The 26,153-nt window shown below is 40.1% G+C and overlaps 1 protein-coding gene across 1 annotated transcript in view; it reads right to left on the minus strand.

Annotated features, from left to right (window-relative positions):
• ank1b (ankyrin 1, erythrocytic b) overlaps positions 1-26,153 on the minus strand; it is a 102,403-nt gene that overhangs the window by 29,608 nt on the left and 46,642 nt on the right. Inside the window, exons 3-23 of the mRNA XM_074618830.1 lie at positions 18,842-18,943; positions 13,346-13,444; positions 12,140-12,238; positions 11,725-11,823; positions 11,355-11,540; positions 10,400-10,498; positions 9,645-9,743; positions 9,356-9,454; positions 8,646-8,843; positions 7,648-7,746; positions 7,425-7,523; positions 6,098-6,196; positions 5,604-5,801; positions 4,392-4,490; positions 4,144-4,242; positions 3,662-3,859; positions 3,449-3,547; positions 2,596-2,694; positions 2,289-2,387; positions 498-590; positions 186-258 (exon numbers count right to left, since the gene is read on the minus strand). Coding sequence (XP_074474931.1) covers positions 186-258; positions 498-590; positions 2,289-2,387; positions 2,596-2,694; positions 3,449-3,547; positions 3,662-3,859; positions 4,144-4,242; positions 4,392-4,490; positions 5,604-5,801; positions 6,098-6,196; positions 7,425-7,523; positions 7,648-7,746; positions 8,646-8,843; positions 9,356-9,454; positions 9,645-9,743; positions 10,400-10,498; positions 11,355-11,540; positions 11,725-11,823; positions 12,140-12,238; positions 13,346-13,444; positions 18,842-18,943 — 2,434 coding nt within the window. The remainder of the gene's footprint in view (positions 1-185; positions 259-497; positions 591-2,288; positions 2,388-2,595; positions 2,695-3,448; positions 3,548-3,661; positions 3,860-4,143; positions 4,243-4,391; positions 4,491-5,603; positions 5,802-6,097; positions 6,197-7,424; positions 7,524-7,647; positions 7,747-8,645; positions 8,844-9,355; positions 9,455-9,644; positions 9,744-10,399; positions 10,499-11,354; positions 11,541-11,724; positions 11,824-12,139; positions 12,239-13,345; positions 13,445-18,841; positions 18,944-26,153) is intronic.

Here is a 26,153-nt window from a genome sequence, read left to right on the forward strand (position 1 = left end):
CTACAAAACAAATGGAAAAAAGTGTTATAAACAGTCATATCCATATTGAAATTCATGGTGGTACATTGACGTGTCAGTGTACCTCCCATACAGTCTTCTTCTACCAAAATAGCGAATCAGAGCTGAAAATCAATTATCAAAGCTGTACAGTTGATAACATGGCATAATTGAATCGTATAGCCTACCTTCATCCTCCGAAACATCCAAAATCTCATCTACTGTCTCAGGGAAACTCATCCGATGCTTCTCTGTAGTGATCTGTGCAGAGCAGGAGGAGGTTGCGAGAGAGAGAAATGGCAGAGACGGAGGAGGGAGTGAAATGGAAAGGAGAGAGAGGAGAATAGATGGAAAATGCTGAATTATGTTTGCAAACAGTTGAGGGAGCTGAACCTGATCAAGACAATTATTTGATTGAACATCTGAGTCATGGTCTGTCAAGGTTACTTCTTTGCATACTCTGGTGTAACCATGTGAACCATGCATGATGTGTTGCTCACCGCGGAGACGGACTCCTCGGTAACCAGTTTGAGCACATCAATGACAGAGATGTAACCCAGCCGCTTAGCTATACCCAGGGGAGACGTCCCATTCTGCAGAGAGAGATGAGAAACATCACGCTATCTATTAACCATACATTTTTAACTGTGTTTAAAAGCATTTAATTCTTTCTATGTATAGTATTCTATAAAACAGTACATTTTCACAACATCTGTTTATTTTGCCACATCATAATGTCATAATGTGATAAAACTTTTAATTGTTTAACAATAAATCAAAATGCAAATAAATGTAGCCTATGCATATTGTTTTTTTTTAAGAGGAAACATTGTTGTAGAGGAAATCCTGAACTGATGTTCACACACAAAGTAATTGCAATCCTACAGAGAGCAAAGACATGCATATCTAGTACCTTACTTATGAACCGGGGAGATGTGACATATTGACCATTGTCCACCAGAAAAATGCAAATACAATATATTTATTTTGTGTTAAAACAGCTACCCTGCTACAAATTAGCACTATATCACTAGAGTCAGAAAATATATCTCATATCAACAGGGGAAAATGATATAAATTGCAAAAATACAATACAGTATCATCAGCATATAGGGATGAATATATGGACAGAATTTCCCTGAGCGATCCTTACTGCTTACAATCACCACAGATGGGTGAGGCATCTTAATTTTAGACTAAAAAAACTAAAGTTAGAATCCTACAGATGCAGTATATTGACCTGTGTCAAATTCATTTTAGATCATGGGCCACATACTGCCCAATTTCATCCCAAGTGGGCCAGACCAGCAAAACCATGGCGTTATAACTCATAAATAACAACACCTTCAAATGTTTCCCTTTCTTTTAGTGTAAAGAAGTACAAGCACATTCTGGAAAATGTTCGCAATTAATGAACAATCCATTTACAAAACAGATGATGAACTGCCTGTCTCACCGATCTCTTGGCTACGACTAAAAACAGACTGCTATTTCTTCAAACCTGCCAACAATTCATTTATCTTCTCTGCTCTCAGTTGTCCTTGCAGGTTCTTGTATTTTTCGCCATAAAAGTGTGATAATGGTGCCAAATATTATGTTCCTTGAACACTACCTTCTCATTTACCCCTGTGAGGAAATAGGATCTGGTCCATTTTTCTTGGAAAACCTGACACTTTTTGACAAAGACATTTTCCAATGGCAGATCCTGCAAGAACAGTAGCCTACGCTTGACAGTGTTGTGTCACATAGCCTCTACGTAAGCATCTGGAATCTATAATAGCCTGCTATTCTTATTAGGACAGTGGAACCTCCAGTGGACAAATAGAAATAGCAATGCATTTTATTGAAACATTTTAAATAATGACTTCTCTGCAATTGTCACACTATAGTGGGCCGGATTGGACCCTCAGGCCGTATGTTCGACACCCCTGCTTCAGAATATGTAGGATGTGGTTGACATTTTCAGAGGCAAATTAACATTTTGTCAAGTCTTTCTGATCATGGTGTTCATACAGTATGAATGGGGCCCTGTGCACTTTTCCATGACCGTGTTCAATTTCTGGTAGAAATGACGGTTAACTTGAATAATGAATTGTGTATCTTTCAGGTTCAGAAAGTGGGTGTCACCTCAGAGGGATGCCTTCAAAGAGTCTTTTCCTTATTTGTTTTCACATTATCTATAGGATGCATGATTATATTTGCACAGAGAAATCAGTGTTTAGGTACAGAGGGAATGACCGGTGTTGAAAGGAAGACTATAACAGGATAAGGTATGGGTAAAGGTGTCTCACCGAGGTAATCTCATTGGGTTGGGCTCCGTTTTTCAACAGCAGGGTGACAATATCAGTATGGCCCTGCTGAGCTGCCTGGTGCAGAGGGGTGTAGCCCATCTGGAGAAAAATAAGAGGGAGGACGGTCAGAACAAAAAGAAGAAACACAGAGAAAGTATTCCCATCTATTATTTTGGAACATAATGCTAATACTGTACCAATGGTGCAGTTAAACAATAAAGCTTCTAACAAGTAAACAAAAACTCACAGCTAGTCATTAGGCACACATGCAGTCATATATTATACAAATGAGACGGAGATCGTTTACCCTCGTCTTGCAATTCACATGAGCCTGCTGCTGCACAAGGAACTTCACCATCTTGATGTTGCCATAGTGACAGGCCACATGAAGGGGTGTGTATCCCATCTGAGAGAAGGAGAGAGAGAGAGCTGCTGTTCAGTAGCTTCATTAATCCCGTCGTTAAGTCGATAATGAGGCCTTGTGCAAACACTGGTAAACAAACATGAGTATGCAAAATTGTAGGCGCATTATTTACTTTTATAAAATACATTTTATGCTGTCTTAAAGATGATTTTATATACATTGTTAACGTCTTAAACACCGATGAGCAAGATTCATAGATTATAATTTATCTGTATATTAAAGGAATTTAATTATATCAAATTGCTATCTACTTCTTCATTCCCAGATGGACAGAGAATTTTCAAGATAGCCGCATGGCAAACCTCAAACTGTGAGATGAATAATAGATGGAAATTGTCAAAAACAGAGAAGCTCAATGACTATGACATACTGTAAGTCTGGCCCATTTTTGACTGTCCTTAATATGACACTGTTTCCATCAGAAAAGTGGAATAAGCTTCTTTTTTTCTGTGGGGGAAGGGTATTTATTATTAGCAATAATAATAATAATAATTCTTATTAGACTTTATTTGTTTATTTTATTTAATTATTTATATTTCAATTCATGTTTTGTTTTGAATTATATAATTTTTTTTATTAATAATTTTCTATTTTAATCTTTAAAACCAATACATTTAGATCACAAATAAATAGTAATAAAGTGGAATGAGCTCCATTCAGAGTCATCTTTTAACTCATCTCACATAATAACACTTTTTCTATCAGTTTGTGCACCAGAGGAGGAGGTGTAACTTACTCGTGAAGCAGCGTAAACGGAAGCTCCTTGTTTGACCAACGTGTCAGAGATTCCCACGTGACCTTCCTGAGCCACAAGATGCAGAGGGGTCAACCCACTCTAAAAGACATGAAGGATGGACAAGGAAAGGGTCATTTTTTAATGGTGATAAGCTATGTAAATTAACTCTGACTCTCTTGGATTGACACGTTTTGATCCATTCTAATATTATACCTTGTTTCCCAGGTTGACGTTGGCCTGTTTGGAGATGAGCAGGGCCACCATGTCGGGCCGACCCTCCTGTGAAGCCAGGTGTAGGGGCGTGATGCCTTGGAGGGACTCGACGTTGGGTGTCGCCCCGTTCTGCAGCAGGCAACTGGCCACCTCCATCTGGTTCTGCTTGGCCGCTATGTGCAGGGAAGTGTAGCCGTTCTGTAGCAAGAAACAAGGACACGCACACGCACACAAGAAGTGGGCTTTTCTTAGCACTGTTCATGTCTAATTTTAGATTCACACTTGAACGCTGTTGTGTCATGATGAGAGAATGATTCAGAGTACAAAAGGTTGTCATGGAAGTTGCTGTATGTTTTAAGCGTCACACGCTCATTTGACCTTGTTTTGGTATGTGTGTCAGCGATGGCTTGGCATGCTGTATTGTGGCCTGCCTGTGTGAGTATGTGCACACACACACACACACACACATGTGAACGTCTTACTCGGGCAGTGCTGTGTGCAGATCCTCCCTTGCTGACCAGGAGTCTAACAACATCCAGGTTGTTGTGATGGACGGCCACATGAAGGGGTGTCAGACCGTTCTGTTAAACACATATACACATGTACACATATATAAACCCGTAGACATACACACACACACAAATACATGTATATATGAAACACATACCGTGATAATCTATAAATCAGCTGATATCCCCAAATCATAGTACACAAGTACAGGTTGTCTCACCTTCCCAGCTGCATTAGGGTTGGCCCCTCGCTCCAGAAGGAGCTCAGCAACGTCCACCTTCCCATATTTAGAGGCCACATGGAGGGGAGTAAAGCCTTTCTGCTCAAAAGAAAACATGCTTGTCATTATACTCCCTGTTGTTGGAAATAAAACAAGAGACAGGCTAGTTTTCTCATTAATTCTCATGTAGTTTAGAGCAGGGGTTCTTAAACTTTTTGAGGCTAGGGGCCGGCCACCTTACAGGGGAGCCATTTTTCCAAGGACCCCCTCATAATTGTAACACCGATAAGCATATGCTTACTACCATTTGTACTCTTAGATGCCTTTGGAACTATTTGTAAGACTTTTCAAACTAAATACTTTGGACCGGTTTGATAGTGATAAACAAACATATTTCAAATTAAATCATGTTAAGATCAGATAAGATTAGATAATTCTTTAGTAGTCACACAGCGAGGAAATTTGCAATGTTATTGAATTTAATATTACCACTAATATACCTTTAAACAGAGGGGATTTTAATCAAATTGCATTTGGACTCAACTTGACATCATTTAGCCTACATTTCAATTAATTGCTATTAAAATCAAATGGTCCCCATCTGTAAATATGCACTTTTTAATGATGCAGCACAATTTTATAATTTATAGCAAATCATTTCGCCCCACTTTGAGAATCAATGGTTTAGAAAATCAAATTTATACTAATACCCAACATAAAACTCAGTCTGTGTGATAGAATGAGAACAGAATTAGATATAATTAAGAAAAAGAAATACCACTCTTGAAGTAGGAAAATTACAATTGAAGCATTGCACAGGAAAGTTCCCAAATACAAATGGCCAAAAAAAATACTGTAAGTAAAATCTCCAAGCAAGATATAAAACATGTTTGCCTTTACTGGTGTAGTGCCTAATGCAGACCAGTTCAGTTGAGGCTGAAATCTTCTTGCAGTAATTGAGCATTAATGCATACAGATGCAGACACCTAGAATTCCCCCTCCCAGCTGACTGCCAGCTGTTTGACAGCCAGTTCCCAGCCAAGTTCCAGCCACTGGGAGTCTCCCCCCATCCTCCTGTTTCCTGACAGGGCCTCTCTAGATTCCACTGTAAACACGCTTATTCATTCAGTTGCAGAGCGTCACCATGATATGGAGTACACCGAATAATAATGTTTCTTTGTTGACAGTATGAAACTATTTTTTTTTCTCTACCTTCGTCATCTTGGTCTGCTGTGCCCCAGCATCCAACAAGATTCGAATGGTGTGGACATGTCCTTCACGTGCAGAGATGTGTAAGGGTGTGTGGCCCGCAGTTGTGGCCGAGTCGGGGCTGGCCTTGTGCTCGAGGAGCATCTTGACAAGCTCCTTGTGGCCCATGCGGGCCGCACAGTGTAGAGGTGTCTGGTCATCCTGGACACAAGGAGAAAGAGGTCAATTTATTTATTTTAAACAGGGAAACGGATATCATTAAGTAGTGGGTAATGAAGTAACACTACGAGCCACACACCCAAACCAATCTACCACTTATGCTAATTTTATTATGTACTTGAGGTGGGCTTTAAGAAACTTTTCCTGCAGTTTAAAAGGCAGCAATGACCTCCTTCTCAAGAAATACTGAATAGCAGCTACAGATACAAACATACAGTGCAAACACAAGGTTTGTTTAGGGTTGTGATGACTAAATTAAGACTACACCCAGCTCGTACCTTAGCCCTGGCGTCCGCTTGTGCTGCGTTCTGTAGCAGGAACTGAGCAACTTCACAGTGTCCTGCTCTGGAGGCCATGTGGAGGGGAGTCTCCACTTTCTGTTGTAGATAAATACAGATGAATACCGGTCACTCTAATTACATATTAGTGCGCCACATGCATGCATGTAACTGAAATTTTCAATTACTACATATTGCTAAAAAGTGACAGGTTCAATTTGCAAATTAAGTACATCTGAGAATATTCTAGCCCATACAGAAAAAAGACTATTTGTTTATTTCAATCTTTCATTTATCATCAGTTTTACAGCTAAGAGGCAATATTTTCTAAGTCCGATCTAAAACGTTTGCTCTCCTTTTTTTCTTTTTTAGTGCTGAGGGAAATCTGTTTATTACCAACAGGCAACAGTATACATTAAAATACGGTGAATTTTGTGAATCTGCCAATCAGGAACATGAAAGACAAAAATGTGTGCCAGTGATTAATTGTATTAGTTGTTTTCTCTCCTGTGTTTATGACTTAAGAGTTAGTGGAAAAAAAAAGGTTTTGCCAAGATAATTATTTTTTAAGTTCCTTAAAAAAAAATCATCATTTTTCTAAGTTACTTTTTTTACCACCTGTGAAAAAAAAAAGTTTTGGCAGACAATACTTTTTTTTTTTTTAGATGTTTTCGCCCGTAAGAGGCTGAAGTGCACCACTACCCCATGTTCTAAAGGTGAGTTTTAATTTCTTCATGCACTCTAAACAAAAAGTTATTTTGGCAAAACTTTTTTTCCCCACCTGTCCCACCAGATGAAGAAAAAAATAAATAAATAAGGAATTTAGAAAGATTATCCTGGCTTTGTTCTTCACCTGTTCTTAAGTAATAAACACAGGAGAGAAAACAATTTAGATCAGACTTAAAAAATGGATTACCGGAATATCTTTTTCTCACTTGCCTCTCAGGGCTTCTGTACATTTTTGACTAAGTTTGTTTTTCAATCTATATATCATATCAGGGCCTTTAGTTCATATCAGTCTATTAATTTCAGTCATTCAGAAACAATTCATGCTCATTCAGCAATATCCTTTTTTACAGCAATGGCTTTCTGTTCTGGCGAAAAAAGAGAGACTTAATTCATCATTTGCTAATTGTTGAATGTTTGACCTGTGAAATTAATCTACTTCAGTAATTAACTATTAATTAATTTATCGTGGATTTCTCTCTAAAATCTCTCTTAAAAATGTGAGCACATAGAGAGGTAACTGAATGTGAATTACATCAAAACTGACAATGTTGAATAGCGATGTAAAAGAAAAGAGAAATGACGAAGGACTTGTTCTCACCACATTGGAAGCATTAGGTGAAGCCCCTCTCGTGAGCAGGTTCTTCACTATGTTCAAATGGCCCATGAATGCTGCTACATGAAGAGGAGTGAGACCAGACTGCACACACAGACACAGACAGAGAAGGTCAACAAGGCTCCTGAATGCCACTCGGGTGAAAACGTCAGAAGAGTGGATAATTATTCATCTTCAGACTCTGTCCCTGGCGGCCGCATCGTCTCACCTCTGTGACAGCTTCTAGGGAAGCAGAGTGCTTAAGCAGCAGGTCCATGGACCGCATGTGGTTCTTCTTGCAGGCAATATGGAGAGGTGTGAAGCCATTCTGGAAACACAGAGAAGCCAGAATCACTTCATGGCTTTTGATCCAAAGATCTTTTTACAGCATTACTTTAATATCACAGTTGTCTCTTGACAGTGATGGTGTGTGTCTGATGTGGTACACTGCTAAATGAATCCAGACTGAAACACTTAAGCGGGCGTTAAAGATTGGTTTTCCTTTAAAGCTTTTGCATGTCTTCAGTTGTATAAAAATAAATCTGTACACCCTTTATGAAGTCGTTCTGAGCAATAAGAACACAATATTAGCAACTAGAGTTACCGCCTCGCGGTTGTATGCCTTCGCCAACAAGTCAAGTTGCAGTTTACATCCATGTCCGTCCAAAATGTCATCACTTTATAATTTTATCCTGTTAGACATTTGTGCGAAATTGTCATAATTAGCTTATGAATTCTTCAGTTATGGCCAAAAATTTGTTTTGACCTTTAACCACCAAATTGTAATCAGTGAGTCCAAGTGGATGTTTGTGCCAAATTTGAAGAATTTCCCTCAGAGTGCTCATGAGCTAACACGTTCACAAGAATGGGTTGGACGTAAGGTCACAGTGATCTTGACCTTTGACCACCACAATCTAATCAGTTCATCCTTGAGTCCAAGTTAGCTAAATGTGAAGAAAATCCCTCTAGGCGTTCCTGAGATATATCGTGTTCGCGAAAATGAGTCGTACGTATGTGCGTACGTACCGGACAACCCAAAAACATAATGCCTCCAGCAATGGCTGTTGCCAGCGCGGAGGCATAAAAATATCATGATAGATGAGTAAATTACACCTATAAAAGCAAATTTAGAAATAAATCACTGATACATGTATTTCTTCACAACATGGAGGTCACAACAGACATAAGACAGTCAGTATGGCCAATTTTGATTGATTGTTCACCTACCAGAGCTCGTGCATTGGCTTTGGCCCCCTTGTCCAGTAGGACTTTGGCCATCCGATGGTGACCACAGTGGGCTGCTACATGAAGAGGGGTTAAATGGTCCAGCGTGATATCATCAATCTCGGCGTTGTACTGCAGTAGCTGCCTGACACAGTCCATGTGATCCCCCTGAGCTGCCATATGGATGGGGGACAGACCATTCTGCAGGTGAGAGAGAGAGAATAGGACACACACAGAGGTAGGAGAAGTTAGGGAGAGAAAGAAGGTGGATGTGCATGTATCATGCAATAAGATTACATTTTTGTTTGTGTTCATTAAAAGCTGAGTCTTTAGAGGGGATATAATCACCACACTGTGCTAAAATTACTTGCAGATAATAAACTGGCAAGGAATTGTGTGGCAATTATATCTGCTAAGTATGAACACCCATAGCTGTTGAGGCCCAGATCTAGGAATGCTCAGTAAACAGAGCAATGTGTCAAACATCTTGATTTTAGCTAATTAGCCAAAGTTGGATCAAAGTGTATACGTTTCTAGCAAGCTGGTTTATACGCGGATTTTCTGTTGGGACCATCATCAGTCTCACGGAGTAGTCATATTGAGATTCACAGTCAGAATCAGTGCTGAACAGTAAACCCTGATGATCACTGCTGATTACAGGACAGTAATCGCTATAAAGACAACCACAGCGATTGCAGTATTTCACGAGCTACCTTGGTTTTAGCCTGGATGGGAGCACCGTGTTCCAGCAGGATCTCAATGATGCGAACATGACCATTCCTGGCTGCACAGTGGAGAGGAGTCAGCTCATCCTACAAAGAGAGAGAGAGAGAGAGAGAGACACGGAGGAGAGTAACTGGAAAGGTGTCAAAACGACATAAGAGACAGAAATGAGCAAATCAGCAGGGAGGAAGACAGATGGAGGAAATAGATATTGGGAAGGCGTTAAGCATGCGCGAATGACCAAATGCCAGAACGGAGTGGAGCTGAACAGTAGACTACCTTAGTTACCGCATCGATCTGTGCTCCTCTGTCCAGCAGTAGTCTGACCATCATCACGTTGCCCCTCCTGGCGGCTATGTGAAGGGGCGTGATGCCATTCTAGAGAAGCAGGGGGCAAGAAATAAGTTAGTTGTATTAATCATCAACCGTTGTAATCATAGCATCAAGTCTCCAGGTTCAAAATATGACAGACAGTTTAATGATCTATTGAAATAACTCCTGTATTCTTTGTAATAGCTCTTCTCTACAGAGAGTAGAGTGAGTGAAATATACATTTCAGTCTTCATAAATCCTTTTGTAAATGTAGCCTATATTATCATATTAGATAGCACAACGTAGTCTAATATGATAAAAGGGTACTGTAGATGAACATACTGTACTGTGATACTGTAAATCTGTATGTTGTCTGTATGTTTTTGCATACATTACAGCTCCACGTAACATACAACATTTTATAAAGCTAAAAACGCTGTATGTCCATATCCCAAAAACATGCATCATTCTGCATTTGACATTTTTACACACATTGATAATGCCACTATTATCCCCCCTCTCTGTAATCCTCCAGAGGTGTAAACCCAGGTTCAACCCGTGTTCACTTGCTTGGTTTGAATTGACAAAAGGAGGTTTGAACATGGGTCAGATAACCCTGGTCCGACCCTGGTGGTCATTGGTGTGAGAGAGGTGTATGTCTGAACCACTGTCATCATTTCTTTCAGAGGTCGCTTTTGATCCCGCAGCTGAGACGAACTGACCTTGGGGGTGAAGTTTACATTGGCTCCTCTGTTCAGCAGCAGCTGGGCTACGCTCATATTCTCATAGTGGGCTGCGATATGGAGAGGTGTGAAACCAGTCTACAGAGAAGGAGACATAAAAGTAGATAATCGAAGATAGTAGATAATTACAATCTATTTATATAACTATAAAAAAAACAAGGTTACAACAATATGCAGGACACAGATTAAATAACAGTCTGGGGCTTGAAGTTAGAAAGAACAGTCAGACAATAGTCCAAAAGATTTTATAACAGCGTGTTTTACTTTTATAATAAATAGCATTTTTCTTTTGATAGTGATTTCCATTAAGAAAGCTGTGGCACCTATCTGATTCCCTTTAGTATTTGCCTTGGAGACTTTTCGTTTCTTTCAAGGAAATCACATTGTAATTGCAATTGTTTCTGTTCATGCAGTGGATTTTTCTTTTTCTTTTTCTTTTAAAGCTGATCTCTATAAACAGATATCTGCATATGAAAACAGAATCTGTAGGCAACTGGACAACATTTTGGTACCGGTTTCCGAATAGTATTGACCAATCGCGTTTGAGCGGGCTTTGGTTGTACAGTATGAAGGTAAACTGTCCGTGTGGAGTGCAAAAGTGGCAGAACGCATTGGCTGAAATGCAATCTCGGAACGCATCGGCCATCGTCTGCAGATATCTGTTTATAGAGATTAGCCATAGACGCTGTCTCTAAACTCAAGCTCCATTCTCGGGTTTCAAATTGCTAATCGAACTGTAAACCATGACCGGTGCACTTACGAGGAGGTCTTGGCCCGGATATCCGGATAACGGATATCCGCTGGCTACAACAGAAACCCTAAAATATTGTCATCAGACGATGGGTTCCAGATTGCTTTTTTTGCCTGATTGTATTGACATAGTACACCAAGTAAACCATTAACACCAGTACGCACAATCTCAGTGAGTGCATACCTTGCTGAGAACGTCAGCGTTGGGGTCGTTCTGCAGGAGCACCGCGGCGGTGCGCGTGTCGTCGTTTCGCGCGGAGATGTGCAGCGCGGGGAGGCGGACCTTGCCCTTGGTGCCGTAGTTGATGAGCAGCGCCACAACGTTTTCATGGCCCTGCTGGAGGGCTACTGCCAGGGGGGTGAAGCCGTCCTGAGAGAGGGAAAAGGGACAAAGCAAATTCGACACCATGTAATAATATATTCTATGAGCAGATGACAGTGAAAGATAAAATATCCTGTGGCCTGATATTTAATTTCCTTCGCATGAAAAAAGCACTAGCTGTGTGTTTTTCTTTAGTGCAAACTCAGAATTAAAAGTTTGATGAGACACGTACCTCAGTTGGGAGACTCTGATTGGCGCCGTTCTCCAGCAGGAACTTGACCACCTCTAAGTGATTCTCCTGTGCTGCCATGTACAGAGGACTGAACCCTTTCTGTTAGGGCATGAATACATTATGTATAGTTACATACAAACAATAACATGGGCCTCAAACCCATATTACAAGATGTGATATCAGAAAACACACACACACACACACATCTGCATACGTACAGGGATTTGAGCTGACCTGAGAAATAAATGATTAACAGGTGTTTATCTTCACACTTGTCCTCAGATACTGTATGTAAATATATGGACAACTCTTTAGCAGGCGTGTGACATATGCAAGCTCAGAAATAACACAAATGCATGCATGCACACACAGCCTTGGCACACTCTTTTCTCGCTCAAAGCTTGCGGTGACTCACATGTGACTGGGCATTAACGTTGCCGCCGTAGTGGGCGAGCTCAGCCACCACTTTCTCCTGCCCCGCCAGCGCTGCGATATGGAGAGCTGTGTTCCCTTTCTGGAGGTCGCACACGCATAGACACACACACACACACACAAAACCACACAGAAAGAGAGAGAGAGAGAGAGAGAGAGGAAAATTAGAGTGAACCGGAGGAAAATGATTGCAACCTAATGGCCTAGATCTCTACACAGAAAACTCGACACTGAAATGCATCTAGTGTTTTGTATTCATCCAGTATATATACAAAAAAACGTGACGATGAAAGCGGCAAACCCCGGCCTTTTCTGTCTATTGTGACACTGAAAACCCAAACTTAATAATGTATTTTTAACAGCTTTGTTAAAAATTCCGATCATCCAGTTCTGGTGGCACAACATGATCTTAATACCTGGTCAGTGCAGATAACCTGTAGACAGCTACAGATGTTTCTCCATATATTGCATTAATTATTTAAAGGAGACATATTATGCTTCTGTGCTTTTTCCCTTTTCGTTTAATGCGTTATATAGTTTTTTTTGTGCATGCAAAAGGTACTGAAACACCTTGTTTAAGTCCCGCGTTTTCTTCCGTAACGTGGTGATGTCACCAAGTAACCCATTTCCATAACACCTGTCTAGCGGCTAGTTTGGCAACGCCCTCAAACAAAAGCTGGTTAGAGTGGAGCTGGAGTGGAGTCCGAAGAGTTTGGTTCGGTTGACCAATCACAACAGAGTGGACCAGCTGACCAATCAGAGCAGACTGGGCTGGGGGGAGGAAGGGGCAGGAGCACAAACAGAGCGTTTGAGACAGAAGGTGAATAGAGGTGCTGCAGCACAGCCGGTAAGAGAAAAATAAAGTGTGTTTTGAACATTAAAACATGTAAACATGTTCTAGTAGAAACCCAAAATACAAGTATACACTTGATAATAAGCACAATAGGCCCTCTTTAAAATACTTTCTTATTGCTCACGTGAGGCTCATCCGTAATCTTATAGATGTTTTAGATTTGGGTAGTTGTGGGTACAGGCATGGATGCTTGCTACAGTGGCTTCTATAGTTGCACATCTGAATTAGCTCGCTGAAGTTAAGAAAGTTTGTGAGAAAGGTGTGACAGTTTATTCATTTCAGTTCAGTATGAAATGCTCCTTTAGATCAATAAGCATACAGAGAGAACAAAAGTACCTTGGTGGTGGCTTCCAGCTCAATGCCACGGTGTAGCAGGTTCAGGACCATTTTGACGTGACCTTCTTTAGAGGCCAGGTGTAACCCGTTTAGACCATTCTGAGGGAGAAGACAGAGAGGTTTAGTCACGTTAGAGTTAGAAGAAACACAGAAGACACAATATTCTCTGAAAAGTTATCACCAACTCACATTAAAGTATTAATAATTCATAGTCACAAACTACTGACCTTTGGATTAAACATAGCATTATATTGTATGTTAATGTTCTAGTAATTGTATGATAATCCTGTTAATAATCAGGATTATTATAATCCACATTAAGTGAAAAGTGATACCACGTCTCTCAGGGCAATTTAATGAGTTAAGTTGTGGTCTTACACAACGCAGATGTAAAGTGACACACTATGTCCTCCTAAATCAATTAATGGAACAGATCAGTGCAAAAATCTCTCAGCAATCTCGACACATCCTCGGCCATCTTTGGCCTTGTCCTCTCCTCGACCTCCAATGATCATTGTGGTCTCGGCCGCGACCGCCGACATAAAGCATCTCACGACCTTTCAGAACTGCCAAATGTGCTATTAGTGCAGCGGTCTGAGAAAACCAGACTGTAATGTGTTTGACTTCTGCTACTGAACGTCGTCAAATTCCCGAGTTTATATTCAATCTGTATTACATGAAACCGCTCTACGGATGGAGGTGTAGGAAGGATGAGAAAAAGAAGTTCTCATGCCCCCGTGAGCACTGCAACATATGGCCATTTTCTCCAGCTGTGCGGAACACCTCTCGTCTCGTTACTGTATCTCTAAAAATAACTGGTAAACACGCAGTGACAGCAGGAGGATTCAGTTCTGACAACATGAAAAACTTGATGAGGAGAGGGAGGGGGGGGCGACAGACAAGTGTTCTATCTCAACATTGTCCGTCCGTCTGTCTGATTGTCCCTCTTGCTGGCTGCATATTGTTATTAGTGAAGTCGGAAGCTGCAGCCTGCCTTGCTGTAACCAATCCGGCCACCAGGAGTCTCAGTTAAACCACAGAGCTCTCAGGCTTCCCATCATACTGCGGTGTCACTCAATTGAAATGGGTAACACAGTGTCTCCGTGAGCATGCGCAGAATGATGGGAAACACACTGTGTTTCAGTGGCAATTACACACTCTGTTAAATGTGGTGTGTGTGTGTGTGTGTGTGGACGTCTGCTGTGCACACATTGGACTAAAAAGAATACACCGTGACATTCAGTTTTGTTTTTTAAACACCTTCAATGCCCATTAACACCCCTTCCACGAACACCTACATATGCATTCATGTACACACAGTCACAGGCAATAGCACAACAATGGTAGGTTGTTAGACAATGCAATAAATACAGGTAAAGAGACGGAGAGAGAGAGAGAGAGAGAGAGCGCACCAACAAGAGCCTGCAGGGTTGTAGTGTAGTGTATAGCGTGGACAGTTTATTGCTGCAGACTCACATAAATCACATATAAAGATACCGTCTCTGCCCTTGCCTCAGTCCTCAGGAACAAAACCATCAATATAATAGTAAAGATAAAAAAAACCCTATGAAGGAAAGAAAGAAACACAGGAGGAAATAATTCCTTTAGAGAATCACATTTAGAGTCTTTAGAAATAGAATTGATAACATGGTTGTGGGTATGAAATGCAATTATTGTAGATCATATTATCTAGTTGATTAAAATCTTAATACACAAATATTAAGGCCCCTTGAAAATTGTGCAAAATGTACATTTATTTTTATTTAAACAGTCGTCTATCTTCTGTATCTCATCCTCTGTTTCTCTCTCTCTCTCTCTCTCTCTCTGGTGCATTTGTTGCATGCAGAGTCTGAAAGGAACTTTTTTTACTGCCTGCCACTGTGGAAGGCAAGCATTTTTTTTCAGAAATTTTATCTGCCACTTTTGAAATTTATGTGCTAAATGAAGGAATAACATTCAAACATTCAATGTTCGTTATATTCTCCATAAAAAAAACATTGTATGCATGGTAAATTATAGTGTTCGAATTACACTGTTGCTTCCAGGGGCAGCCCTATTTTTCGTGGGTGAGAGGGTACTGTACCTAGTACTGTATTTTACTTTGTTATTGTCATCTATAGTGGTTTATTATCATAAAAACACACATTTGAAATGATTATTTAAATATTTGCTATTTAATATACTGTATATCTTGGCATCAGTAGTTTTAATGATGCATTATAAGCTGCTTAGCGCCAGTGTTCGGAAGTTAAACAGCTCATAATTTCCTCTCTAATATTTATTTTATATTGCTGTGAAGACACCTCCTACAAACAGGATTTCTTCAAGTTTCTCGCCAAAATCCTTTTACGAGATTACATTGGAACACATCATGATAACGTTGTAATTTACCTTCGCCCAATACTCATTTTACTGAACAGAGCATGAATGCACCATCATGTAACTCAATGGAACCTCTGTTAACGTTAGTAGCTCCATTATTTAGTCAAGCAGGACTGTGCTGCCCGCCGGCTGCTAACAGGTAAATAGGGTCATTGTGCATGCGTAACTGTCGTAAAGCATCAATAAGAGGAATTGATAGTCACAGAGGGATTAGATGCCGAGGAATCGATCAACTAGGAACCGGTTCTCAAGGGGAACTGATTCTTTATTCACATCTCTGACAATTTCACCCACCACTACCAACAATTTATCCAAATTTGGCAGGTGGCGGATGCTAATTTCAGACCCTGGCTGCATGCAGCAATAGTACAACACAGATTGACAGAGTTGGGCGTTCAGACTTCCATCTCACTGACAGTGTTTTGTCTGCACATATAAAAGCACTTGTCTATTCATTCACCAAACATCACTCCCACTCCGCGGCACAACAATGTACTGGCGAGACCGTGTATGTGTCCAAACTACACATATGATTCACTTACACACATTAACATGATATCCAATCGTCTGATTTTGTTGTGTTTTACGGTCGTGATGCAATAAGGTGTAAGTGTGCAGACAGCAGGGCTGAAGATTGAGAGGACTATAATCTAATATATTGAATTATTTATGCACCACTTTACACAAAAGATAGAGAATCAGGAGGTCTGAGGAGTCGTGAATTTTTAATTTTCTTTTTGGGACGTTTTATTTCACATCCTTTTGCTGCGACTGCAGAAGGGAATTCCGTCGGGATTATAGTGACATTATGTGGTGCATTCAAACCCCTCTTCAAGCTCTTTTTAAATTTTGTACAGATTGTTCTTTCTCTGAGGAATAAAATGAAGTTCCTAAAGCACCATTCTCCATTAAATGTGTTTCATAATCATGACCTTGTTACTGAGGGAAAGCCTTTTGCTTTCCCACAGTGGGGTGAAAAAAAGGGCTAAATAATCCCCCAGACATTATGCAAGGGGCAAACAAACTCTCTTTATTTGTTTTTATTTGCAATTAAATTCTTCACCCAATGCTTATGAGTTCCCTTGGCGTATCCAAATTATTATTTAAAGCAATGAACAAAACATTTGGGCACACTTTACAACAATTTGAAGATTGTTTGGAAGGGTTCTTTATCTTTGAAATGTGTTACCGGGATTATATGTCTCATCTTTGCCAATTATATCAGACTGTTTGCTTATTGTAGCCTGAGCAAAAGGGTGTGTCTTATGCCTGGTTCAGACTGCACAATATCAGCCCGATTAAAGCCTGACAAAGGCCGTCGTAGGACGGCGGCTTAGTTCAGGAACAACAATGGGTGTCGGGCGCGACAATCGATCGTTTTTTCCCTGTGTATTGTGACATAGTAGGAGACAAACGAGGGCGCGTCTGGGATGCCTCACGACTTCCCGAGAGAAAGTCTAGTATGTTTGTGTTTTTTTGCCGTGATTTTGACCAATAGCAGCACAGAGCGATCTGCCGCACAGGCGCGCCCAACTGTAAATAATGGGGATGCAAAAGGGGAACGATGTCGGTGCTGTGAGGTGGAATTGTGAAATGGAGGAAACATTTGTGGAGCTATGGAAACAACACCCCATCCTTTTTGACTTTCCTTGAGGGACTACCACGACAGAGAGAAAAAAAGAAAAAAAGAAAAAAAAGCTGGCATGAAAAAAATGCCATTAGCATCAAGCTTCCTTCCTGATGACATCCCGCAATGTAGTCTCTCATGTTTCTCGGCTAAATCACAACAAGGATGTGTAACTCCCAATCGCCTAATCTAACATCGTGACCATCGTAATATTGTGTAGTCTGAACCAGGCATCACTGGTATAATAACAATATATTATCCCAAAGACAGCAGTGTCTCTCATGATGCTCAGAACAAAAGGTTGCCAGAAGGCACTGACTGTGCAAACCAGAAAGAAAAAAAAACTCTTTGCTTTTTCCAATATGCTGCCCTTAGGCATGAATGAATGAATGAATTGGAGGGTGGTTTCAGGGAAAAGAGCTTATAAAGTGGAATGAATATCCGCCCTCCTGTAGTATATAAAAAAAATATCATTCAGACCCTGCACCATTGGAAATTTCTCCTGAGGAACATTAACAACTCAAGCAATAACGTTCCCTTGCCTTAGCCTGCTGCTAATAATGGACTCAGCAGCACTCTTCCCTTTTTACTGACAATTTAATTGCCTCAATATCTAACCTCATCCTAGACTTGGCAAAATGGTGGGTACTACACTACGTTATGTGGCTTGGTTATATGGCTTTCCATGTAAATTAAAACACAAATGTATAAATAATGTAGCGATGTACCCGCAGAGATCCAAATGAAAAAAAAAAAAAAACAACGTATGATTGGCACTGAGCACTTTTAAAGGTACAGTGTGTAGGATTTGGCGGCATCTAGTTGTGTGGTTGCATATTGCAACCAACTGAGTACCCCTTTGCTCACTCCTCCCTTTCCAAGACTGCGGTATCTGAAGCCATCCTTACCATAATAACACTACTTTAGGAGCAACAGAAGTCAGACGGCGGCTGGCGGTAACACGGTTTCGCACACTGCGGCTTACGATTTCACAAGCGTGTCGGAGAACTACGGTGGCCGCGAAAGGCTCTGTCACTGCAGGAACATGGCGGAATCTGTGAAGAGGACCAGCTCCCTATGTAGATATTAAGGGCTCATTCTAAGCTAAAAAAGACACAATGATTCTTAGTTTCAGGTGATTATACACTAATGAAAACACAGTTATGATGAATATTATATTCTATTTCCGCTAATAGATTCCCCAAATTGTCACACACCGTTCCTTTAAAATTAATTCAAAAAGTAATTTTGTGAAGTGTGATTCTTAGAGCAGGTACTCCTGTATGGGCTGCTATTTTTGTTATGCACTGTGAGCACTAAACAAAATGTTGTAATTGATTTTGATACCAGCCACGTTTTCATTTACAGTTTTGTTAATTGAAATCAGTGGGCTGCGTCTTGTTCTACTCCCACCGACACACAAACAAATGCACACAAACAGCTTTTTTGGATAGCTGTGCTGGTGAGTTGAATAAAAGTGGTCTTACTTGATTAGATGTGTTGATGTCGAGCCCGTTCTTCAAGTGATCGTGAGCCTTGTCCAGGTTCCCTGAACGACACGCACGCAGGAAGCTGGTGGATGCATCGGCCTGCAAAGAAGAGGACGAGGAGGACTGTTAAAAAACAGGACGCTATTTTTCTGAGTACGTAAAAAGTCAACATGTAACACAGAGTATTCATTCCTCCCTACAGCACACAAAATTGCACATCTATACCAACGTCAACAGGTCTGAAATACACACAAACACTTGCTCAACATCAACTGTTCCTCCAAGATTAACCACAAGTCCTTGATATCAGGATGTAGCTGCACTAAAAGCCCCAGTCAGGTTACAATCCATTACAATAATATAACAATCACCTTGAGGCAAGACACAAGGCTATACGCAGGGAATATGATCCTACGTTCAGGGGCTCTCCTGCCCTCTGTACGAGGCTAAAAAAGCTTCGCCCACACTGTGAGTTTGGCAGCCGTTCACAGCCGAGCGCACTCCGCCACGAGCTCCGCTGTCTGCCCGTCTGGTCTCAGAGGAAAAGCTCCCGTGGTTTGTGTCTCGGTGTGTGTCAGTGTTGTTTGTACGCCCACCTCTGAATTCATTCATCAGCCAATAGTGTAATACGGCTGACCTGCACAATGAGATGTTTCCAATGCCCTGAAGAGGAAATGCTGTGTAATGCTCTGTACTCTTGACCCTCTCTCCACCGGCACGATGATGTATCGGTTTGGGATGTTATTCTCAAGTGCTTTAATTACACTGAAATGCTGAAAGATTTGCCTGCCCTTTTCAAATGATTAGGCTGTCTCTCCTCACATCTCTTATCTGTGCCGATGCATCCGGAGCCAATGTCCTTTGCTTTTGTGAACCATGCATTGCATTAGATTTTATCTAGCAAACAAATCAGATTTATTTTTGTATTATATAAGATTCTTTCAACAGTCTCCTCCCCATCCACTTACCAATCTTATATAATACAAAAATAAATCTGATTTGTTTGCTAGATTGGAAGGAAAAACAAGAAAAAATACTAAGAAGAGAAGCTCGGATTACAACACACACAGAGGGAGAGCGACTTCATTCTCTGCTCAGGTAGACATTACTCTTCTATATCTTTACACAGCTAATAGTTGTTTGCTGCTATATTTAGGGATGCACCAATCCAACTTTTTCAGTCCCAATACTGATAGCTATACCTGGGCTTTGGGTATCGTCCGATATCGAGTACCGATCCGATCCGATTGTTTAATTAATAAGCTGTATGCCTCGCTGTGTGGAAGTGACTGCATCATTCCTTTATGTGTAAGGCAACATCAGGCTTGACTTAAACATTGCATTTCTAACTTTGTAAATCAAAATGTAACAAATAAATACGTAGATATAAATGTACTGAATTGTTATTTATTCAAATAATGGTATCCAATACCAAATCATCCCTTTGTCACCAACACCCAATCCACCTATTTGAGTCAGTATCAGACCAGTATCAGTATCGGTATCCGTGCATCCCTAGCTATATTAATGCTCTGGATATAGAGTATAGAGCACCTTTAAATAAACAATAGAAGAAACCTATGACTATTTATTAGAAGTTTGTGGACTTTTCATAGCTGTCCTTCCACTAATCTACTTCATAGTATTGTATAGTATTTGTTTGATATCCAATAGTATCTTTTGATATGTTTCTTTTTTCCTACGTGCCTCTATTTTCTTCTCTTCTTGTAGCCCGTCACTAAGCGTCGGAGAAGCAATATGATCTACTCACTATTTCATCTCTTTGCTTTGAACGTGATTACTCAGCCCGAGAGCACTGATATGAGAGACAGGACTTCAAACAGTCAGTGACAGGAGCCTCTCCAACTTAACAACCCATGGTGTTGGTACTGTATGTTTTAGGTGTCTGTCACATTATCTGCAGAGTCCCTATTAAGATTCTATAGTATAGGAACTAGCATATGAAAAGAAAGTTTATTCCATACAAATGTGTTTGCTTCCATTTATATATAACTTTACATGATGTGGTCACATGTTTTTCTGTCAATCCCGTCACATTGCAGTGTTACGTTTCATCCACTGAGTGTTCAGCTGCATATATTTCACAGTGAACTCCTTTTATGTTTCTCTTCTTCTGCGCTATGATCGTGTTCATGATATGTACTGTATTACTGATCATAGCCTCCGCCTGCATCCTTCTTCCTCTTCCCTATGACTCAACCACCGCTGCTTCATTAACCAGTTCTCTATGTTCATTTATCGTCATGTGTTTGTTAATGAGTGCTGGTCATTTTGAGTGTGTGTGTGTGTGTGTGTGTGTGCATTGAGACAACAACAGCATGAGCCATGAGCTGACCACATTTTGCAGTAAATGAAAAATCTTGCAGCACCTGCCAGAAACTCATTCCTCACCAGCTTGTATTCATGTTGCTGTCTGGAGTCCATTTTCCTCCGTGCTCCACTACCGTCGGTGCAGTTACCACCTCCCTCTTATTTGACCGTTCCCTCCATCCACCCTTCCTTCCTTTCATTCTTCTCTCTATCGAAGAGATTAGAGCTGTACATCTAATCCTGGCAGTTCACTTTATTTGTAATCATGGTCCCAGTTACACCCGATAATCAGATTGCTGAAACCCCTCAACGTGCACCACTCAATACTGTAAGAAAGATCCCAGCCTCTCCTTCGCCTGCACCTTAATCTGATTTTCTCTTTTCCAGCTGCCTCTCCCATTCTGGCCATTTCCCTTCTTTCTCTGACTCACACATTCGACTTTATTTTCCTGTATTTATTAATACTATCACCATTTTTGTCTGTAATATATGGATCAAATAACCCTGAGTAGAAAGGTTAGGCATCATTGCTAAAGTACATATCACTCTAATTCAGGGAATGTATACAGCATTCTGTTCTCATACACTGTTCGTAGCTAACTGTTCTGTGTGGTATTAACGTAATCGTGAACCAGGAAATATAAATAGCGTAGGGAGGAGGTCGGAGTGGATGGGTGGCTCCAAAAATACTGGACTTTCGCCCAGGAGACCAGCGTTAGTGTGAAACCAGAAATCAACGTTGATTTGTTTTTGTCACGTAAGTTACGTACTTAAGTAGCGGCACGTCCGGAGTTATTTTAAGCCAGACCAGGATCTTTTCCTAAACCTAACTAAGTAGCTTTCTTGCCAAAACCTAAGGAAGTTGTTGCCTGCGAAGATGGAAGTTTATTTTGAAAAGACTGTATGCATGTAACGAGCGGAAATTGACCTGTGTTGCTGGACATTCGTAGGAAAACGAACGAAAAAGGAGGAATCACTTTTTCGTAAGATATTACACGCATGAGAATACGTTGTATACAGTTAAATCTTGATTTATTCTTTCCAACTATACTTAAACACAAAATATTTCCAGAGGGGATGCATTGGACAAAACACATGTGGTTTATTTGTGTATTCGGGTTGTGATGTGATCTTTGGCTATACAGGATTATATAGTCTACTGCCTCAGGTGACTGCTGCAATTAAGAATTTCATAATGTGTGTAAGATAGGAAATACAATGATTGTTTATCAAGCCGATTCACAGCCCCTGAGCCAATATGATCTGCATGGGTTTACAGATTCTCAGGTTCACACTCTCTTAACGGATGATGCTTACCTCAGAAAACCTCTGTGTCTGTGACGTACATTTTAATCTCAACTTCATATTTATATTCAAGAGGACTAAACTGTTTTTTAAAGTTTGTGAATGTGGGGAATTGTAAAATGTTTAACGATTCGATTGAAATTTGTCAAAGGTAAAATTGTGAAGTTAAGTGTTTCTCTGCCAGAAGCAGCGATGTGTGGGCGACTGCCCTTTCACAGGCAGCATTTTGAGTGATTTTCCAATATGAAAAATGGCCATTAACAAAAAATAAATCTGCAGTCAGTCTGCAGTTTGTGACAAAAGTTAAGCAGAATTTCCACTCTATACCAATAACAAGACATGGTCTTACAGATACTGACTAATGCACATGAGTAAAATGGACAAAACTATCTAGAATCTACACAAACATAAATAATAAATGTTAATGGTCTTAATCGTACATCAGCCCACAGCACAATCTACAAGTCTATACTACAATACACAGAAGAGAGGAGACACGACAGCACTGGAAAAGCACAAACGAGCGTGACTAGAAACTTGCCGGCAAGGCCACAACAACATAGCGACTTTCCTGAACACAATAACCACAAGGACATGAAAAGAAAGCAACAGCAACAGCAACACACGACTACCACCACCACCACAGCGCAAAAAAAAAAGTCAAGCTAAGAAGTTATTCAATTGTGTGGACGTTTTAAAATCAGACTTTTATCAAAAAAGAAAATCTGCCAGTGGGGTCAGTTACTTTATTTTATCCAATTTCAACTGAAATGTTCAAGAATTCAGTAGAATTATTCATTGGTTGTGTAACAGCAAGACTTAGAAAGGTGACATTTTTTGCTGTGCCTTAAGAAACCCCCACTGCAGCTGATGAGGAAACACAAGCAAAGTGTTGAGGACATAAGCAAAGTGTACACAAGGATGTAAACAAACATCATATTTACTCTGTTATTAAAGAGCCATATTCCTCAGGCTTCCTCCCAACCACTCAGAGCCCACAATGTACTGACCTGACGGACAAGTCAGCGCTGAACCATATGAGCCTAGAAGACAACACACCAGCCAAGACAACACCAAGACAAGACCAGACAGTTAATGGCAGACATACAGACAGAAAAAAAGCAAAATGCAAACTGGTTGAAATGATGCAAAAAGGTGAAGTTATTCAATATCACCCAGATATTGTCCTATATTTGTATTACAATTTTGTAGCTACATTTTGAAGATTTACAAGCATTAAACACTCACAACTATATATATAAACATATAGCCTATATGACAATCGGTTAAATAGGTGATTAATGCAGAACACATCACATATATTCATTCAATATACACACCGATCTGCTGTTTATTTAAGAACTTCTAATTTCATTCTGCATGTAATACAGTATCACATCTATAAGCTCACACAGGGAATATAGATAGAATACTTTATTAATCTCCAATAAGTTGAATAGAATCACAAAGCTATGCATATCGTCTATAATTTTCTTTGTGTTTATGATCCTGTTGTTCTTGTGCCGGCACATTTCATTTCTGTGTGTTCAAGATCTGATTGAATATCTTCACAGTGAAACACAGACTCATAAGCTTTATGCTGAGCCAAAAATAATCATGTAGACATGAAAAAAAGCCAGAAGAGGCTTCAGATATTAATACTGAGGGAGAGAATATTGAGGCAAAACTGCAATAACTGCATACATGTGTGTAGGCATGGGACAATATGATGATATTTTCAAAATAATTTAATTGCGCTTCACGATATTATCCTGGTAATTATCATATTATGCTGAAAACTTTTAAAATGGCACTACTGGAATCATTTTACCTTACATTCTTATTAGTGAAAAACAAACGCTCAAAACGATCTTAAAAGGTACAGTGTGTAGGATTTGGCGACATCTAGCGGTGTGGTTGCAGATTGCAACCAACTGAGTACTCCTCCGCTCACTCCGAGTGCAAAACCGTTTTAACGATGTTCGCCTCGCTTAGAGGCCATCCTTACAATAATAACACTACTTTAGGAGCAATGGAAGTCAGACGGCGGCTGGCGGTACCACGGTTTTGCACTCTGCGGTTCTACGGTGGCCTTCAAGTATAACGTAAAAATGTGATAGGCTCTCTCTAGAGCCAGTGTTTGGTTTGTCCATTCTGGGCTACTGTAGAAACATGGTGGACTTCATGAAGAGGACCCGCTCCTAAATATGAAGGACTCATTCTTGCCAACGAAAACACAGCGATTCTTAGTTTCAGGTGATTATACACTAATGAAAACATAGCTATTATATTCCATTTCTGCTATAGATCCCCCGAAATCCTGCACACTAGCCCTTTAAGAAAAAATATTTGCCTCACCGATAGAACACATTTTTTTTTTAGTGAACATCCTTTTTAGTGAAAAACAAACGATCAAACAATCTTAAATAAGGTAATCATAAATCCTAAGGTCTCCCCCGCATAAATAAAGAATAAATACATTTAAAAAAACAAAAACATTGTGTTAGTCTGTTCTTTCTTACATGATAATAACTGATTGTTCACCACAATCAACTTATTGTGAGTGTATTTTATGCAGATCCGCGATACAATCTTATATCGTCCCATCCCTTCACGTGTGGAAATTAAAAGCATAAAGGTTAAAGCCACTGATTTCAGGTTTGCCATTTATTAAATCTTATCTCTGCCTTTCTATAATTGGAGCCTATATTCTGCGCACACACACAAACACGCACACGCACACACACACACACACACACACACACACACACACACACACACTCACATATGGTATGAAACAGACCCATATGTGCATCCACACACATGCTGAAACACACCCAAATGGTCTTGTGCAAGTGACAGAAACGCAGGTTGATAGAAACCGATCCGACAAAATGAGTAACACCTCGTTCCATTTAAAAACATATTGAGTGACACAGAAAAGTGGGTGATTAGATCAAAACATAAGCTGTTATATAAGCTGTTTTTGGTGTAAATTGTACATAATGGTGTGTGGTGTTCATAAACATTGATATTAGAATATTTCCGCTGCAGGCTACTTGCTCCTGGCTTCCCCTTCACACACACTATCGTTTTCTATGATAAGCAGTCAGCACTTTGGGGCGAGGGGAGACATTCAATCTCTGAACATCACAAAGTCTCTGTCCTGGAAGCATTTTGGTGGTTTTCTGTACTGCGGGTCTCCTCTGACTGAAGTCATTGGCAGAACATTGGATACGTGTACTTATTGTAGTGACAGCTCCTGTCACTTCTGATTTTGAAATGAGTTCTTGTGTCACTTCAAGTTGAGACTTCTTCTCACAGTTCAACATGCATTTCATCTCTGAGATGGCACTGTAACTTGGAAGGAGCTTGTAGAAATACCTACTATTACTAATACTAAACTATATGTACTACTACTGTTGGCACATATAGAGGATATGTTTAAATCTATGTTTACTAAGCGAAACCTTTTATTTAGTATAAAATTGGCAGAAAGGGAAAAGGATCAGTAGAGCTTAAAAATAAAGACAAACATGATGCATTTACTGTATATTGTGAGTGAACCTCTTTCGTTAATTTCTTTATAGTTGTCATTGTTTGTATCAAGAACATGGCTATAGTTAAGAGTTTTTAATATGATGCAGGAACATTTTGACACATCGCCGTCAGA

This window comes from Sebastes fasciatus, chromosome 19, assembly GCF_043250625.1.
Source record: "Sebastes fasciatus isolate fSebFas1 chromosome 19, fSebFas1.pri, whole genome shotgun sequence".
In the NCBI taxonomy this organism is placed as follows: Eukaryota; Metazoa; Chordata; class Actinopteri; order Perciformes; family Sebastidae; genus Sebastes; species Sebastes fasciatus.